The sequence below is a fragment of the Mesoplodon bidens genome (genome assembly GCF_964165515.1).
Source record: "Mesoplodon bidens genome assembly, chromosome: 2".
NCBI classification, from domain to species: domain Eukaryota; kingdom Metazoa; phylum Chordata; class Mammalia; order Artiodactyla; family Ziphiidae; genus Mesoplodon; species Mesoplodon bidens.
The window spans coordinates 162,133,267-162,150,271 of record NC_138177.1 but is presented as its reverse complement, the minus strand read 5'-3'; the positions used below and the strand labels follow the sequence as shown (position 1 = coordinate 162,150,271).

The window sequence follows — 17,005 nt, the reverse complement described above, 5'->3', positions numbered from 1 at the left end:
TTGTGGCGCTCGGGCTTAGCTGCTCTGCAGCATGTGGGATCTTCCCAGACCAGGGATCGAACCCATGTCCCCAGCATTGGCAGGCAGATTCTTAACCACTATACCACCAGGGAAGCCCCAACAAGCATTTATTGATGCTGTTGCTTGCCAAGCCTTGGGCTGAGGTGCCAGGGAAACAAACACAAGTAAGATATTTTTTAAACGGGCCCACGATCTAGAGAAGAAACATAACTCTGTGGTGTGATATGTGCTAGGATTGACATACGTATAGGATACAGTTAGAGTTTGAAAGAAAGAATGATCAGGAGTGATACTCTTCAGTTAAACATTTTCTAAGAGTACTCTGTGCAGGTACTGTGTGTTATAGTAAAGGTAAAAAATAAGAGCCATGACAACTAGGGTACTTTGGCTCTTCTGGTAGGAGTGTAATTGGTAAACACACTGTCTGACAGTGTCTACTAAGGCAGATGCCCTACAACCCAGCAGTTCCCCTCCTACGTGGAACTAGGCATTTCCCAAAGGAATGCACATACATATATATGTTCACCAAAAGACGTGTGCTAGGGCTTCCCTGGTGGCACAGTGGTTGAGAGTCCACCTGCCGATGCAGGGGACACGGGTTCGTGCCCCAGTCCGGGAAGATCCCACATGCCGCAGAGCGGCTGGGCCCGTGAGCCATGGCCGCTGAGGCCACAGCAGTGAGAGGCCCGCGTACTGCCAAAAAAAAAAAAAAAAAAGATGTGTGCTAGAAAGTTCACAGAAACACTTTCATAATGGAAATTACTCAAATACCCATCAACAGCAAAGTACTTTGCAGCAATGAGAATAGTTGATCCACACAACAGTTGGTTGGATCTCACAAAGTAGCGAAAGTAGCCAGACACAGAAGGGCCCATTCTCTGATTCTGTTGATATAATTTACAAAAGTAGGTAAAACTAATCTATGCTGTTAGAAACTAGAATAGTAGCTACCCTTGGGGGAAGCACGGTGACTAGAGGGGTTTCGGAGGTGCTGGTGATATTCTGCATCTTTATCTGAGTACTGGTTACTGGGATATTTCAAACTGTAAAAATCAGTGAAGCTGTATACTTGTGAACACTTTTCTGTATGTATTTTATACTTTGGTCAAATGTTTAGAATTTTTAAAAAGTGTTATGGGAATGTGAACAGAGATTAATTCTGGCTGAGGGGCTCAGGGAAGATAACTGGTTAGAAGGAGGGGCAGTAACTGAGCTGAGCCCTGAAATGTTTGGGTGTAGTTAGGTGGTGAAGTGGGAGTAAAGAGGGGAAGCAGAGCATTTCAGAAAGAGGGAGCTGCCTGAGCAAAAGCAGTGAACCATCTGGGGAAAGTAAAATAGTCTGGTTTGCCTTGAGCATATTGTACAAGACGAGGCTGGGAAAGTAAGTTAGAGACAGACTGTGAAAGGCCTGGAATACCAAGGAGCTTGGACTTGATTTTCTGAGAAGTTTTTGAAGGTCTTTTAAACCCAGGAGTGACCTTGTAAGGATTGCAGGGGGCTTAGCAAGGTGAGTAATTATATCTTCATCCCCTGTGCATCAGTGAGATGGAATCTAGTCTCATTCATAATTATTAATTCAGAGCCTTGTCCTGAATGAAAAAAATTGTCATTTCATGTCATTTCTTTCACTGCCTGTTTCCTTATGCCCAGTGCTTTTCCTTTCTCCCTTCTACCTGACAAAACAAAACAGAAAAACAACATAGAGTATTAACTTGTAGTATCTCTGCCCACATCTCTTAAAAGGGCCAACAGTCAGTATCATTTCATTACAGGCAAGAAGAGAGGCGGAGGCGGTCCTTCCAGGATTACACTGGGCAGAAGATCACCCTCGAGGCTGTCCTGAACACTACCTGCAAGAAGTGTGGCTGTAAAGGTAAGGCGAAGTCTCTACCATTTCAGTTTTTCTCTCCTTGTGAATGGACCCTTTATGGGATGAGGGAGGCCCCCTGGTGTGAGTTAGCTCACTGTGGTTTTTAGCCAAATGCTGGCCTCACCTGCTCATCTGCTGTTCCTACTAGACTCACATTAGAGTTCATGGCTTGTTGCTTTTTCTGTTTCCTTTTCTGAATGCTGGCCCTGCCAGATACTACACCACCACCACTACTCCCCTCTCTCTACGGGTGATGCCCTGCCTGGGCAAGGTCCCCATGTACTATGCCAGGAGGAATAGAGTGTTGGATTATGATTAACACTCTAAATTTTTATCTCTAAGGATGATTATTGTTCTGCTGCAAAAATTAAGTGACTTGGAAATATATTCCTTAAGGATCCAAGTCAAGCTCTTTCTTGCTTATTACCTTTATCTCTAGAACTTCAGAGTTCTGAATACAGTACCTTTTTAGTAATAAAGAATACAGGCTAGTCACTTCCTTTTAGCTTTGTTTCTTCAAGTTTCCTCCAGTCCTACTCAAATATTAAAGAGCTCTTTCAGCCTAACTTCCCTTGTTGGAGCTATAATGAGAGGTATTGCCAGCTTCTCGTTTTCAGAGTGACCTCAATTTGTCACCCCTTCTCCCTAGCCTTTCACCTACCCAGCTCTCTTGATTTTTCTACAATGAGTGGTAGCAGATTTGTGCCCTGGTTGAAGTCGTGGGGTTTAAGCCCCAATTTATCATTAATGTAGAGGGAGGAAGGGAAAAATAAAATAGAAAGAATACTTCCTCATGAGTATTGTGGGACCATTTCCAGCATAGATATTTGGAAAACTCTATGCTGTATTCTCCTTCCAAGGCACCATCCCACTTCTGGACTCCGAGTTGCAAAGTAGTTTACACATAGCTTTTTGATGACTTCATCAAATTCTTTGTGCCCCTGAGAGAGGGTCTACAAAAAACTCAGACAAAACCAGCTGAGTAGCATCTGTTAAAGGGCTCCTTAATAGCAGTGTAGGCTCAGGGAGGGTGGGGTTCTCTTACCTTCAACTTGTGTCCACCAGGTGTTACATGAGGCAGAGAAGAATAATGAGAGATGGAATTTGGCCCAGGCAGGCCAAAGGTGGTTGGTTTTGGTGCAGCAGAAAGAGCACAGGGCAGGGAGATATGAGACCTGGGGTAAGTTTTAGCTCTGCTGCTGTCTGTGTGACCTTGAGGTACTTCTCTACTCTGGGCCTTCATGTCCTCTGCAAATGTAGTGTTGGATTTGATGATCTCTCAGGCCCTTGCCAGACCTGACAGTCGGTGAATGTTGAGTGCCCCTAGGTGACTGCTGTCTTTCTGTGTGTTAGCTTGAATCTGAGTGCTGCCTTCCTGCTTGCTGCCTAAGAGCTGTCTTCCTTTAGGGCTTGGCCTGCCACTCGGCTCCCTCTGCTAAGTATTCCGCTCTCTGGAGCAGGCTTTCATTGTCAGGAATAAGTTCCAAATAGACCTTTAAAAATTCCTGAGCCCAGTTGCTAATGGAGGGCAGCACAAGCCTGTATCCTCACGTCCTATGCCATTTCCAAAGCGGTGCCAGTGTTTCCCACAGCTCTAGGACCAGATGCTTGTCTGGCTCTGGTTAAGTGAGCAATGCCATCTTGAGGTGACAGAAAATCTGCTCTGAAGCCAACAGCTGCTCTGAATGAACTCATTAGCACCTCCTGAACGAGCCAGCCCTTCAGGAACTTCTAGGGAAGATCCACCTGCTAAGGTGGTGAGAGACTGCCTCTTCTCCCCCTACCTTTTCTACTTCTCTTCTGCAGGCCACTTTGCAAAGGATTGTTTCATGCAACCAGGTGGGACCAAGTACTCTCTGATACCTGATGAGGAAGAGGAGAAGGAAGAGGCAAAGTCAGCAGAGTTTGAAAAGCCTGACCCCACGAGAAATTCTTCTAGAAAAAGAAAGAAGGTGAGTGCTGTCTTTATTTTATTTATCGTATTGAGGTTTAAAATAAAAATATACTTTCTGCAGAAATTTTAGAAATACCGAAAAACATAAAGAACATTAGGATCTCTTGTAATCTTTCCACCCAGTGAGACTCTTATAGTAGTTTTGGTATATTCTAATATTTTTTCTAGGTAAATATATACATACATATAAATATATATATAATTTTCTAGGAAAGTATATATAATTTTCATATATGTATGTGTTTACATATAAACACACAATCATGGTCATACTAGGTATAGTTTATATTCTACTTTTTTCATTATATTTATCAAAAGCGGGGCTTCCCTGGTAGCGCAGTGGTTAAGAATCCACCTGCCAATGCAGGGGACACGGGTTCGAGCCCTGGCCTGGGAAGATCCCACATGCCACGGAGCAACTAAGCCCGTGTGCCACAACTACTGAGCCTGCATGCCGCAACTACTGAAGCCCGTGCACCTAGAGCCTGTGCTCCACAACAAGAGAAACCACTGCAATGAGAAGCCCGCGCACTGCAACGAAGAGTAGCCCCCACTCGCCGCAACTGGAGAAAACCTGCGTGCAGCAACGAAGACCCAACGCAGCCAAAAGAATAAAATAAAATATATACATTTATATTTATCAAAAGCATTTTCTAGGGCTTCCATGGTGGCGCAGTGGTTGAGAGTCCGCCTGCCGATGCAGGGGACATGGGTTCGTGCCCCGGTCTGGGAAGATCCCACATGCCGTGGAGCGGCTGGCCCATGAGCCATGGCTGCTGAGCCTGCGCGTCTGGAGCCTGTGCTCCGCAATGGGAGAGGCCACAGCAGTGAGAGGCCCGCGTACCGCAAAAAAAAAAAAAAAAAGCATTTTCTAGTATCCTTAAGTGTTCTTCAAAAACTTGATTTAAGAGCACCATATGATATTCTACCCTATGGCTATGTGATGGTTTATTTAATAATTTTTCTATTGTGGGATATTTCTGATTACTTCCAACCTAAATCTTTGGCCATATCTCTAATTTCTTTCTTCGGATAAATTCCTAAGTAAGATTACTGAGTTAGGGCTTTAAGACTCTTGATACATCTTATCAAATTGTCTTTCCAGAAAGTACTTATTTTACACCCAGCAGAGGATAAGAGTGCCTGTCTTACTGAGTTGTATCTTCCATCTACTACTTCTAGCAAAACAATTCATAAAACAGACATTATTGTGGTGCAGGAAAAAAACAGTGCATTTGTAGCATACAGCATAGAGAGGAAATGAAAAAAAGCTATGCTATAGTTTGGTCAGAAATAGTTGTTCTCATGTAGTATAGTGTTTTTCTTTTTTTTTTTTGGCCACACACCACAGCATGTGGGACCTTAGTTCCCCGACCAGGGATCGAACCTGCTCACCCTGCATTGGAAGGCAGAGTCTTAACCACTGGACTGCTGGGGAAGTCCCTAGTGTAATGGTTTTCTAATTGTGGCTGGTTATTAACTTTTGGGGTTTTTTTTTGGTTTGGTTTTGTTTTTTCAAAGCTTTGGCAAACTTTTATTGAGTGGTCATTTTATTCCAGGCATTGCAAACGTAGGAATATAAAAACTATAAGGTCCTTGCCCTCAGTGAGCATTATCTACAAATTCAGTATTATCTTCATTTTTTAGATGAGGAGGAAGGTCCATTGTACCATTATTAAGAATTACCCCAAGGGCTTCCCTGGTGGCGCAGTGGTTGAGAGTCCGCCTGCCGATGCAGGGGACACGGGTTCGTGCCCCAGTCCAGGAAGATCCCACATGCCGCGGAGCGGCTGGGCCTGTGAGCCGTGGCTGCTGAGCCTGCGTGTCCGGAGCCTGTGCTCTGCAATGGGAGGGGCCACAGCAGTGAGAGGCTCGCGTACCGCAAAAAAAAAAAAAAAAAAAAAAAAAAAAGAATTACCCCAAGTATATGGATGATAATATATCGATCTGTATATTCTTTCCCTGGGTGATCACATCCCTCCTAAGACTTCAGCTGCCCTGACCACTTTCACATCACTAAGTAATATCCCACTGGTACTTCAGACGTTGGCCTGGAGTCAGTCAGATGTAGGCTGAGGCCCTTCTGTGCTACTTACCAGCTATAGACCTTAGGGCTCTTTAACTTCAGTTCCTTAACTGGCAAAGTAGGATCGTTGTGCTCCTTGAACAACCAAAACCCTTGTTTCTATCCGTCTACCTTGTATTAGTTTTAATGACAGCAGTAACCTCCCCGTCTCCCAAGAAAGAAACAATATGTAATTCATTTTCTTCTCCTTACTCTCCCATGCCTAGTCAGTCACCAAGTCCTGTCCATGGTACCTTATAATATCCCAGTTCTGTTCCTTCCTCCCACTCCCACTCCCACTACTACTGTGCATTTCACCTGCTTCCCTCTCTCACTTATATTCAAACTATTGAACTAGCCTAGGGAGATTTTAAAACTACATATTTGCCTTCTACCTCTTGAGTACCAACTTCACAGGGCCTGGGTCTGGGCATCTGATTGTTTTGAAAAAGCACCTTCTTTATCTCACTGCTCAATTCTGTTCATTAATATGATTTTTTGCCCTCTGCTTTAATTCTGAATGTGGACTGCTCGAGGCTGTGGCTGTTTTTATTACTCCCTTCTCTTCTCTAACTACCTTCTCCCTAAGTGATCTCATCCTGTCCAGTGGTTTTTTTTTTTTTTTTTTTTTTTTTTTTGCGGTACGCGGGCCTCTCACTGTTGTGGCCTCTCCCGTTGCGGAGCACAGGCTCCGGACGCGCAGGCTCAGCAGCCATGGCTCACGGGCCCTGCCGCTCCGCGGCATGTGGGATCTTCCCGGACCGGGGCACAAACCCGTGTCCCCTGCATCGGCAGGCGGACTCTCAACCACTGCGCCACCAGGGAAGCCCTGTCCAGTGGTTTTGAGTACCATTTATGTGCTAATAATCCCCCAATTAAGTATATGTATCCTTTTTTAAATCCAAGTCTGTAATTCTCCAAGTCTGTAATTCTATCTCTAACTTTTTCTCTGGAACTTCAAATTTAGATATTCAGCTGCCTATTTGACATCTCCATCTGATTGTCGAGTTGACATAAAGCTTAGCACACTCCAGAACTCTTCAATGTTCCTCCTACCCAAGGCTGCTCCCTTCATATTCCTCCTTATCTCAATGAATGGGTCACCAGTTGCTGAAACCAAAATCTGCAGCCTTTGGGTATAGTGTTGTTGTTGTTCTAATTGTAGTAAAAGATATGTAACGTAGGGGCTTCCCTGGTGGCTCAGTGATTGAGAGTCTGCTTGCCGATGCAGGGGGCGTGGGTTCGTGCCCCGGTCCGGGAGGATCCCACATGCCGCGGAGCGGCTGGGCCCGTGCGCCATGGCCGCTGAGCTTGCGCGTCGGAGCCTGTGCTCCGCAACGGGAGAGGCCACAGCAGTGAGAGGCCCGCGTACCGCAAAAAAAAAAAAAAAAAAGATATGTAACGTAAATTTTACTGTCTTAATCTTTTTTTTTTTTTTTTTTTGGCGGGAGGCCGTGCTGCACAGCTTGTGGATTTTAGTTCACCAACCAGGGATTGAACTCGCCCCCTCGGCAGTGAGAGTGTGGAGTCCTAACCACTGGACCACCAGGGAATTACCCTGTCTTAACTGTTTTTAAGTGTACAGTTCTTTGGCATTAAGTAAATTCATATTATTGTGCAATCATCACCACCATCCATCTCTAATACTCTTTTCCTTTTTTTTTTTTTTTTTTTTTGCTGCATTGGGTCTTCGTTGTGGTGTGCGGGCTTCTCATTGCGGTGGCTTCTCTTGTTGGGGAGCACGAGCTCTGGGCACGCGGGCTTCAGTAGTTGTGGCTCATGGGCTTAATTGCTCCACAGCATGTGGGATCTTCCCAGACCAGGGATCGAACCCGTATCTCCTGCATTGGCAGGTGGATTCTTAACTACTGTGTCACCAGGGAAGTCCCTCTAGTACCCTTTTCATTTTGTAAAACTGAAACTCTATACCTATTAAACAATAACTCCTCATTCTCCTTTCCTCCCAGCACCTGATAACCACCATTCTACTTTCTGTCTGTATGATTTAGACTACTCTAGGTATCTTATAAAGTGGAATTATATAGTATTTGTTTTTCTGTGACTGACTTACTTGAGTTAGCATAATGTCCTCAAGGTTCATCCATGTTATAACATGTGTCAGAATTTCCTTCCTTTTTAAGACTGAAAATATTCCATTGTATGCATATACCATATTTTGCTTATTCATTCATTCGTTGTTGATACTAGGATTGTTTCCACCTTTTGGCTTTTGTGAATAATGCTGCTGTGAACATAGTTGTACAAATATTTCTTTGAGATCTTGCTTTCAATTTTGGGGGGTATATACCCAGAGTGGAGTTGCTGGATCATATGGTAATTCTTTTCTTTTTTTTTAAATTTATTCATTTAGTTTATTTATTTATTTTTTGGCTGTGTTGGGTCTCCATTGTTGTGCATGGGCTTTCTCTAGTTGCGGCAAGTGGGGGCTACTCTTCGTTGTAGTGTGCGGGCTTCTCATGGCAGTGGCTTCTCTTGTTGCAGAGCGCGGGCTCTAGGCGTGCGGGCTCAGTAGTTGTGGCTCGTGGGCTGTAGAGTGCAGGCTCAGTAGTTGTGGCGCATGGGCTTAGTTGCTCCGTGGCATGTGGGATCTTCCCAGACCAGGGCTCAAACCCGTGTCCCCTGCATTGGCAGGCGGATTCTTTAACCACTGCGCCACAGGGAAGTCCCATATGGTAATTCTATTTTTATTTTTTTGTGGAACCACCATACTGTTTTTCACAGCAGCTGCACCATTTCACATTCCTACCAACAGTGCCCAAGGGTTCCAATAGAGCACAGTGTTTTATTATTGTCAATTAGGTAAAAATGGATGATGTTGTTGTTCAGTTGTTCAATTCTTCTGTCTTTTCTCATTTTTTCTTTTTTTTTTAAATTTCTTTTTAATTCCCAGGAAAGGGTTGTTAACATATCCAATCAGAACATGTCTCTTCCTGTTTAAAATCCTTCAGTGATTTCCCATTGTACTTTAAAAAAAATCCAGACTGCTTCCTGTGAAAACAAACTGTCTAACCCTAGTCCTCTTCAAGTACTGCCTTCAGCAGGCAGTAAATTATATCTAGCTAAAACATTGATGTGTCTTTTTTTTTTAATTAATTTATTTATTTGGTTGCACCGGGTCTTAGTTGCAGCACGTGGGCTCCTTAGTTGTGGCATGCGAACTCTTAGTTGCGGCATGCATGTGGGATCTAGTTCCCCAACCAGGGATCAAACCCAGGCCCCCTGCATTGGGAGCGTGGAGTGTTAACTGCTGCACCACCAGGGAAGTCCCTGTTGTGTCTTTTTTATGTATTTATTTTTACAGTTATCTTCTGCTTAAGACAAGGGCTGCAAGTTTTCTGTTTACAGTGCTGTTATAAAGTTTCCCTTTTAAGTAGGACTTTTTAAAGCAAAAATTCAGATATTAAGAAAAAATTTAAGTAAAAAAATAGCAGTTTATAAACACACGGAATGAAAATTGTGGCACTATTATATGAATGAATGGCACATGGAAGACACTGATTTAGAGCAGTGGGGATATTATTTTAATTTGGTACTATTCTCCTGTGAACCAAATAAATAGAAATTAACAAAGGCCCCTACTTCAAGCGCTGCCCTCCAGAAGCCTTCTGCAAACCTTCAGCATTTCCATGTTTAGCCTAACTCCCTCACAGAGGCAACTGTCCCCAACCCTGCAAGCAGTACTGCTTTTTTTGTGTGTGTGGTATGCGGGCCTCTCACTGTTGTGGCCCCTCCCGTTGCTGAGCACAGGCTCCGGACGCGCAGCTTCAGCGGCCATGGCTCACGGGCCCAGCTGCTCCGCGGCATGTGGGATCTTCCCAGACCGGGGCACGAACCCGTGTCCCCTGCCTCGGCAGGCAGACTCTCAACCACTGCGCCACCAGGGAAGCCCAGTATTGCTTTTAAAAAAAATTTTTTTTTAATTGAAGCATGGTTGATATACAATATTATATAAATTACAGATGTGCAATATAGCAATTTACAATTTTAAGGTTGTATTCCATTTATAGTTATTATAAAATATTGGCTCTCTTCCTCGTGTTGTACAGCAGGGGTCCCCAACCGTCCTCCCCACCTGCCCCTCGGAGCCGCACAGCAGGAAGTGAGGGAGGGAAGCTTCATCTGCCGCTCCCCATCACTCGCATTACAAACTGAACCATCCCCCCATCCCCCATGGAAAAATTGTCTTCCACAAAACCAGTCCCTGGTGCCAAAAAGGTTGGGGGACCGCTGTGGTACGGTGTATCATTGTAGCTTATTTTATGCATAATAGTTTGAGTATTGCTTATTTTTGAACACAGGGTTTGGCTTTACATATCTTTATTCTTGATGCTAGCCTTCCTCATAGAGGTCTGAGGACTTAATTTAAAGAGGGAAATGGGAAGCTTCCACCATATTACCTCATTGTTTAAATATACAACAAAAGAATGGCAACCCATAACCTTACTACTTTACCAGAATCTATCTTATTGTGGCACATATTTTCTTCTAGCTGTTTTCAAATGCATATTTTACCTAGATGTAATTAAAATGTATGTATAATTTTGTTTCCTGTTTTTTACTTTGTCATATCATCTTTCCATTTTTGCCACAGTTTTTTTTAAAAATAAATTTATTTATTATTTTTGGCTGTGTTGGGTCTTCACTGCTGCACACAGGCTTTCTCTAGTTGCGGCAAGTGAGGGCTACTCTTCGTTGTGGTGCGCAGGCTTCTCATTGCGGTGGCTTCTCTTGTTGTAGAGCACGGGCTCTAGGCGTGCAGGCTTCAGTAGTTGTGGCGCACAGGCTCTAGAGTGCAGGCTCGGTAGTTGTGGCGCACGGGCTTAGTTGCTCTGCAGCATGTGAGATCTTCCTGGACCAGGGCTCGAACCCATGTCCCCTGCATTAGCAGGCTCGGTAGTTGTGGTGCACGGGCTTAGTTGCTCTGCAGCATGTGAGATCTTCCTGGACCAGGGGTCGAACCCATGTCCCCTGCATTAGCAGGAGAATTCTTAACCACTGTGCCACCAGGGAAGCCCACCACATAGTCTTAAAATGCTCATTTGCAGTGGCTATGCAATATTACATTAGGTGGATGCTGAGGAATTCCTTTTCTGAAGGCAGTAGAGGATGTACTTAAGAACCTGGGCTGTGGAGACAGACTGCCTGGCTTCTAATCTCAGTTGGGTCACCTCCTCACTGTGGAACTTAGGCTAATTACTAAACTTCTCTGAATCTGTTGCCTTTATAAAATGGGAACAATAAGCATCTACTTCATAAGGTTGTTAGGATGCGGAGATGCACGTAAAACTCTGAGCACGGTGCCTGCATACAGCAAAGCCCAGTGCGTGTCAGCTACTAGTAGCTGTTGCTTAAAAACAGAGGCTTTATCATCACTGTGCAAGAGGTGCAGAGTGCACCTCTTGCACTGTTGGTGGGAATGTAAATTGATACAGTCACTATGGAGAACAGTTTGGAGGTTCCTTAAAATACTAAAAATAGAACTACCATACGACCCAGCAATCCCACTGCTGGGCATATACCCTGAGAAAACCATAAGTCAAAAAGAGTCATGTACCACAATGTTCATTGCAGCTCTATTTACAATAGCCAGGACATGGAAGCAACTAAGTGTCCATCGACAGATTAATGGATAAAGAAGATATGTGGCACGTATATACAATGGAATATTACTCAGCCATAAAAAGAAATGAAATTGAGTTATTTGTAGCGAGGTGGATGGACCTAGAGACTGTCATACAGAGTGAAGTAAGTCAGAAAGAGAAAAACAAATACCATATGCTAACACATATATATGTGGAATCTAAAAAAAAAAAAAAAAAAAAGCTTCTGAGGAACCTAGGGGCAGGACAGGAATAAAGACACAGACATAGAGAATGGACTTGAGGACACGGAAAGGGGGAAGGGTAAATTGGGAAGAAGTGAGAGAGTGGCACAGACATATACACTACCAAATGTAAAATAGATAGCTAGTGGGAAGCAGCCGCATAGCACTGGGAGATCAGCTCGGTGCTTTGTGCCCACCTAGAGGGGTGGGATCGGGAGGATGGGAGGGAGACACAAGAGGGAGGAGATATGGGGATATATGTATATGTATAGCTGATTCACTTTGTTATAAAGCAGAAACTAACACACCATTGTAAAGCAATTACACTGCAATAAAGATATTAAAAAAAAGAAAAAAGAGGCTTTGTGGTCAGAGACTGGGTTTAAGTACAGACACTGGGTTCAAAAAGTTCTTTATATATTCTAGATGTCAGTCTCTTATCAGATATATGACTTGCAAATATTTTCTCCCATTTTTTGAATTGCCTTTTCACTCTTGGTAGTGTTCTATTTTTATTTTTCAGATTTACATTAAAAAAATTGTGGTGAACAAACCCGTAAAACTTATACCGTCTTAACCATCTTTAAGTACAGTTCAGGAGTGTTAAGTATGTTCACATACTAAGTATATGATAGTGTCTTCTAATGTACAAACATTTTCCATCATGATGAAGTCCAGCTTATATATTTTTTTCTTTTGTTTCCTGTACTTTTGGTGTTATGTTCAAGAAATCATTGCCAAATCTAACGTCATGAAGCTTTTCCCTTCTGTTTTCTTCTAAAAGTTTTATAGCTTTAACTCTTACATTTAGATCTTTGATCCACTTTTTGAGGGTTTTTTGTTGTTGCTGTTTGTTTGTTTGTTTTAACATGGTGTAAAGTAAGGTTCCAACCTCATATTTTTGCATGCAGATATCCAGTATCCCCAGCACCATTTGTTGAAAAGACTGTCATCCCCAGCACCATTTGTTGAAAAGACTGTCCTTTCCCCATTGAATGGTCTTGGCATTCTTTTCAGAAGTCATTTGACTGTACACATGAGGGTTTATTTCTGACTCTTCATTCCATTCCATTGGTCCATATGTCTGTCTTTTTGCTAGAGCCACACTGTTTTCAATGCTCTAACTTCATAGTAAGTTTTGAAATCAAGAAATGTGAGTCCTCCAACATTGTTCTTTTTCAAGTTATTTTGGCTCTTTGGGGGTCCCTTGAGATTCCATATGAATTTTAGGATGAAATTTTCTGATTTTGCAAAAAATGTCATTGGGATTTTGGAAGGGTTGCATCAAATCTGTAGATTACTTTGTGTAATATTGACGTCTTAACCATATTAAGTCTCCCAATCCATGAACATTAATGTTTTTCCATATATTTGTGTTGTCTTTAATTTCTTTCAACATTGTTTTGTAGTTTTCAGTGTACAAGTATTTTTGCCTCCTTGGTTAAGTTTATTCCTAAATATTTTATTCTCTTTGATGCTATGGAATTGTTTTGATGCTATGGAATTGTTTTGTTAATTTTCTTTTCGGATTGCTAATTGTCAGTATAGAGAAATACAACTGATTCTTGTGTGTTGATTTTGTATCCTGCAACTTTTCTGAATTCACTGATTAGTTCTAACAGTTTTTTTGTGGAATCTTTAAGATTTTCTACATGTAAGATTATGTCTACAAACAGGCAATTTTACTTGTATAGTAGAGCTAGATTTTTAACTGTGATTCTATTTGTATGTTCTAGGAGTTTTTCATTCTCTTTTAACCTTTTAGGGGTTAAATGGTATTTGTCAGGTTCCTGAAGTTGTTCTGCAGATATCTCACTTCTGTGGGTCTTTGGTTGTTTTTGTATTGCTTAATACACCTGGTGCAATTAGTTATTGCTTTGCTTCTAAAGCTGCTTTGAGATGTGTATTTCAGTTCACCAAAATAATTATGAAGGATCTGCTAGGTATGAGGCGCTTTATGACCTGCTTAGTCAACTCATTATCCTACCCTCTGTCGCTCTTCGCTTAGTAGAGAAATGGTCTGATGAACAATGGCAGTAATAATCATCATACCTTATTATTTTTAAAGTACCTTTGTGTATATGAACTTCTAACTCATGAGTCCTCTTTGATTAAAAAGTGCTCCAGGGGGCTTCCCTGGTGGTGCAGTGGTTGAGAGTCCGCCTGCCGATGCAGGGGACACAGGTTCGTGCCCCGGTCCGGAAAGATCCCACGTGCCGCGGAGTGGCTAGACCCGTGAGTCATGGCCGCTGAGCCTGCGCATCTGGAGCCTGTGCTCCACAACGGGAGAGGCCACAACAGTGAGAGGCCCGCGTACAGCAAAAAAAAAAAAAAAAAAAGTGCTCCAGGGAGCTGAAACTGTAAAAACTTCCCCCTTGATGCCCATTGTTTCTACCAAGATATCTTCTAGCGTCATTATCTTTTCACCTTGTCGTTAATCTCTTTATTATCTTTTATGCCTTATATTTGTTTAGTACTTACAGTTCATAAAATATCTTTTTTTTTTTGGCCACGCTGCACAGCATGCAGGATCTTAGTTCCCCGACCAGGGATTGAACCCATGCCCCCTGCAGTGGAAGCGTGGAGTCTTAACCACTGGACCGCCAGGGAAGCCTCAAAATATCTTCATTTTTTATTTTGTTTTATCCTTACACAATCCTGTGTGGTAGCCAGAGTAGGCATTATTATCCCACCATTTTACACCTTAGGAAAATGGAGATTAAGAGAAATTGTCTCACCTGAAGTCACACAACTATAAGAGATAGTGCTGAAATAAGAACCCAGTTCTTCAGATTACTAACCCAATATTCTTTTCTATACCACACTTCTACCATTAATTCATTTAGCTCTTCAATTAGTTATTTACTCAACAACTATGTATTGAGTGCCTCACACTTTTCTCTTGTGCATTGTGTTAGGTGATTGACTTATCAGGTCTTATAAGGTCACTTTTGGGCCAGTTTTTGCTCTGTTACCAGCTACCCTTAGTAATCATCTGATGTTATCTGTTGATTTTTTTTTAAATTTTCAAATGTGTTTCATTTATTTGCTTTACGTGAATTTGTATTCCTTAAATGTATTTCACCAAGCTGATAAAGTGAATTGCTCTAGGAATATGCTCTCTATTGATCTGTTTTTGTTCACAACCATAAACCAAGTTTCCAGGCCTCCTGTTTCTTTCCCCCATCTAAATCTTTGATTCCAACAGGTTGGCTTTCCTTATCAGTAAAAATTTCTACCTGAGATGGATACTTTGGAGTGTGCAAGAGTGGCAGATTTGGACACCTGTTCCAGCACTAGTTGGCTCTGAGCCATCCAGAATTAGAACCAGAAAGTCAAAAACAGTCTACTGGGTTCTCATCTCTGCTTCTTTACAAGACTGCTTCATTGTCCCACTTCTTTCTGCAGTCTGGTAGAAGAGAATGTCTAATGTAAAGTCTCTAAGACAGGAGAAGGTGCTAGGCATGTTGGGAAATCAGGAAATGGCCAGAATAAAGAAAGGGTGTCACCTGTTTCAAATAGTGCCTGGCACATATAGGCATGCACCTTTGAATTGATAGACTCCATCATATGTGCCATGTGTAACTCCCCAGGTTCCTTCACTCAGTGAGGCCTACCCTCAGTTTGGAGAGTAATAGGGACTGACTCCTGCTGCTGCTGGTGAGTAGGGGCAGGAGTAAGAGATCTTTCTAGCCCTGAGCCCCCCACCTCATACATGAATTGAATGCATGTCCTTGTCCAAAAATCTAGTATGTATTGGTTTAGTTCTATGCAATACCTATTCAGTACCATGATGGTTTTCATCCCAGTGTCTGAAAATTATGTCATTTTTGTTGGGCATAATTAGAATAGGAGGAAGCTGTGTGTTGCAAATGGAAATGGGCTATGAAGAGGTTGATAAAATAGGAATAAAGGTTTTTGTAGTGAAGCCCTGGATAATCTTTCATGAACCTGTGGTATGTGCTTTGCTAGCCTCTTTCACTTATCATATGCCATCATGGGTCTTTCTGAATCAGGCTGTATTATGAGGAAGCATCTGCTTTGGGGATCAGGCTGCTGACTTATTTTAATGAAGTTTAGCTATATTTGATCCAGAATATAATTTTCTTCCTTTCATATGGCTACTATAATTACTCTCTGCTGTACTATATTTAGAAGAACAGAAATAGGAATGTCATCCCCTTGGCTGCAGTGCTGGCTCTGTTCTGTTCTCCAGAGAACTTCTGGTGCCTATCTGAGAGAGATGTTGCCAGTCCTGGGCCTGCTCTGCTGGAGAACAGAGAGTCGTCCAGTGTAGTCTGCTTGGAAGCCTTCAGGATTCTCCTTCTTCTATGGAATAAAGTCTGAGTTCCTTTAAGACTCTTCACAATCTGTCCAACATCCCAGCATCATCTCTCACCAGTGCCTTCCCTTACACACTGTACTCCAACCTCATTCATTAAAAGAATTTCTGTTGTGTGCCAAGTTCTGTTCTAGTCATTGCAGCAACAATAGTGAACAAAACAGGAAAATCCCAGTCTTCATGGCACTTACTTTCTAATGGGAGTCACAGACAATGAACTAGTAAATACATATAAAATAATACTAATATTTCAAGTACTGAAAAGTGCTATGGAGAAAAATCAGTTTGGTAATGAGAGCTAGGGAGTACTAGAATAGGGGTAAGGGGATAGCTGACTTGCCATTCTAGACAGGATGGTAAGGGCAGACCTTTCTCATAAAGCATCATTAGAGTGGATCTTTGAAGGAAGTGAGAAAGCAAGCTACTACTCAGATAAGTGGTGAGAGAACATTTCAACAAGTATAATAGTTAGATATTGGGAATGAGCTTGGCATGTTTAAGGAACAGTAAGGAGGCCAGTGTAGCTGGAGGAAGTGAATGAGTTAGAGGAAACCAGGGCCTTACAGGAGAATCTGAGGACTTCAGCTTTCACTTAGAGTGAGATGGATGTCATCAGGCATTTTACTAGAGGGATGACATGATCTGACTTATCTTTTAAGAGAATTATTCTGGCTACAGTATGGAAATTAGATGGTTAGAAGGCAAAAGTGGAAGTAGCAAGCTAGTTAATAGATAGTATTAGTAATCCACATGGTCAAGTAAATGAAGCCTAAGAACTGACCATAAATTTGGCCATGTGGAGATCACTGGTAACTTTGACAAGAGCTGTTTCAGTAGAGTGGTGGGTTGACAACCTGGTTAAAATTGTTTAGGAGGGTTGTTTTTTTTTCTAAGTGGGAACTATTATA

The 17,005-nt window shown here is 42.4% G+C and overlaps 1 protein-coding gene across 3 annotated transcripts in view; it reads left to right on the top strand.

Annotated features, from left to right (window-relative positions):
* Window positions 1-17,005, top strand: part of ZCCHC17 (zinc finger CCHC-type containing 17) — a 58,712-nt gene that overhangs the window by 35,419 nt on the left and 6,288 nt on the right. For all 3 annotated transcript variants that reach the window (XM_081223715.1, XM_081223714.1, XM_081223716.1), the window contains exons 6-7: window positions 1,794-1,894; window positions 3,698-3,843. In XM_081223715.1, coding sequence (XP_081079841.1) covers window positions 1,794-1,894; window positions 3,698-3,843 — 247 coding nt within the window. The remainder of the gene's footprint in view (window positions 1-1,793; window positions 1,895-3,697; window positions 3,844-17,005) is intronic.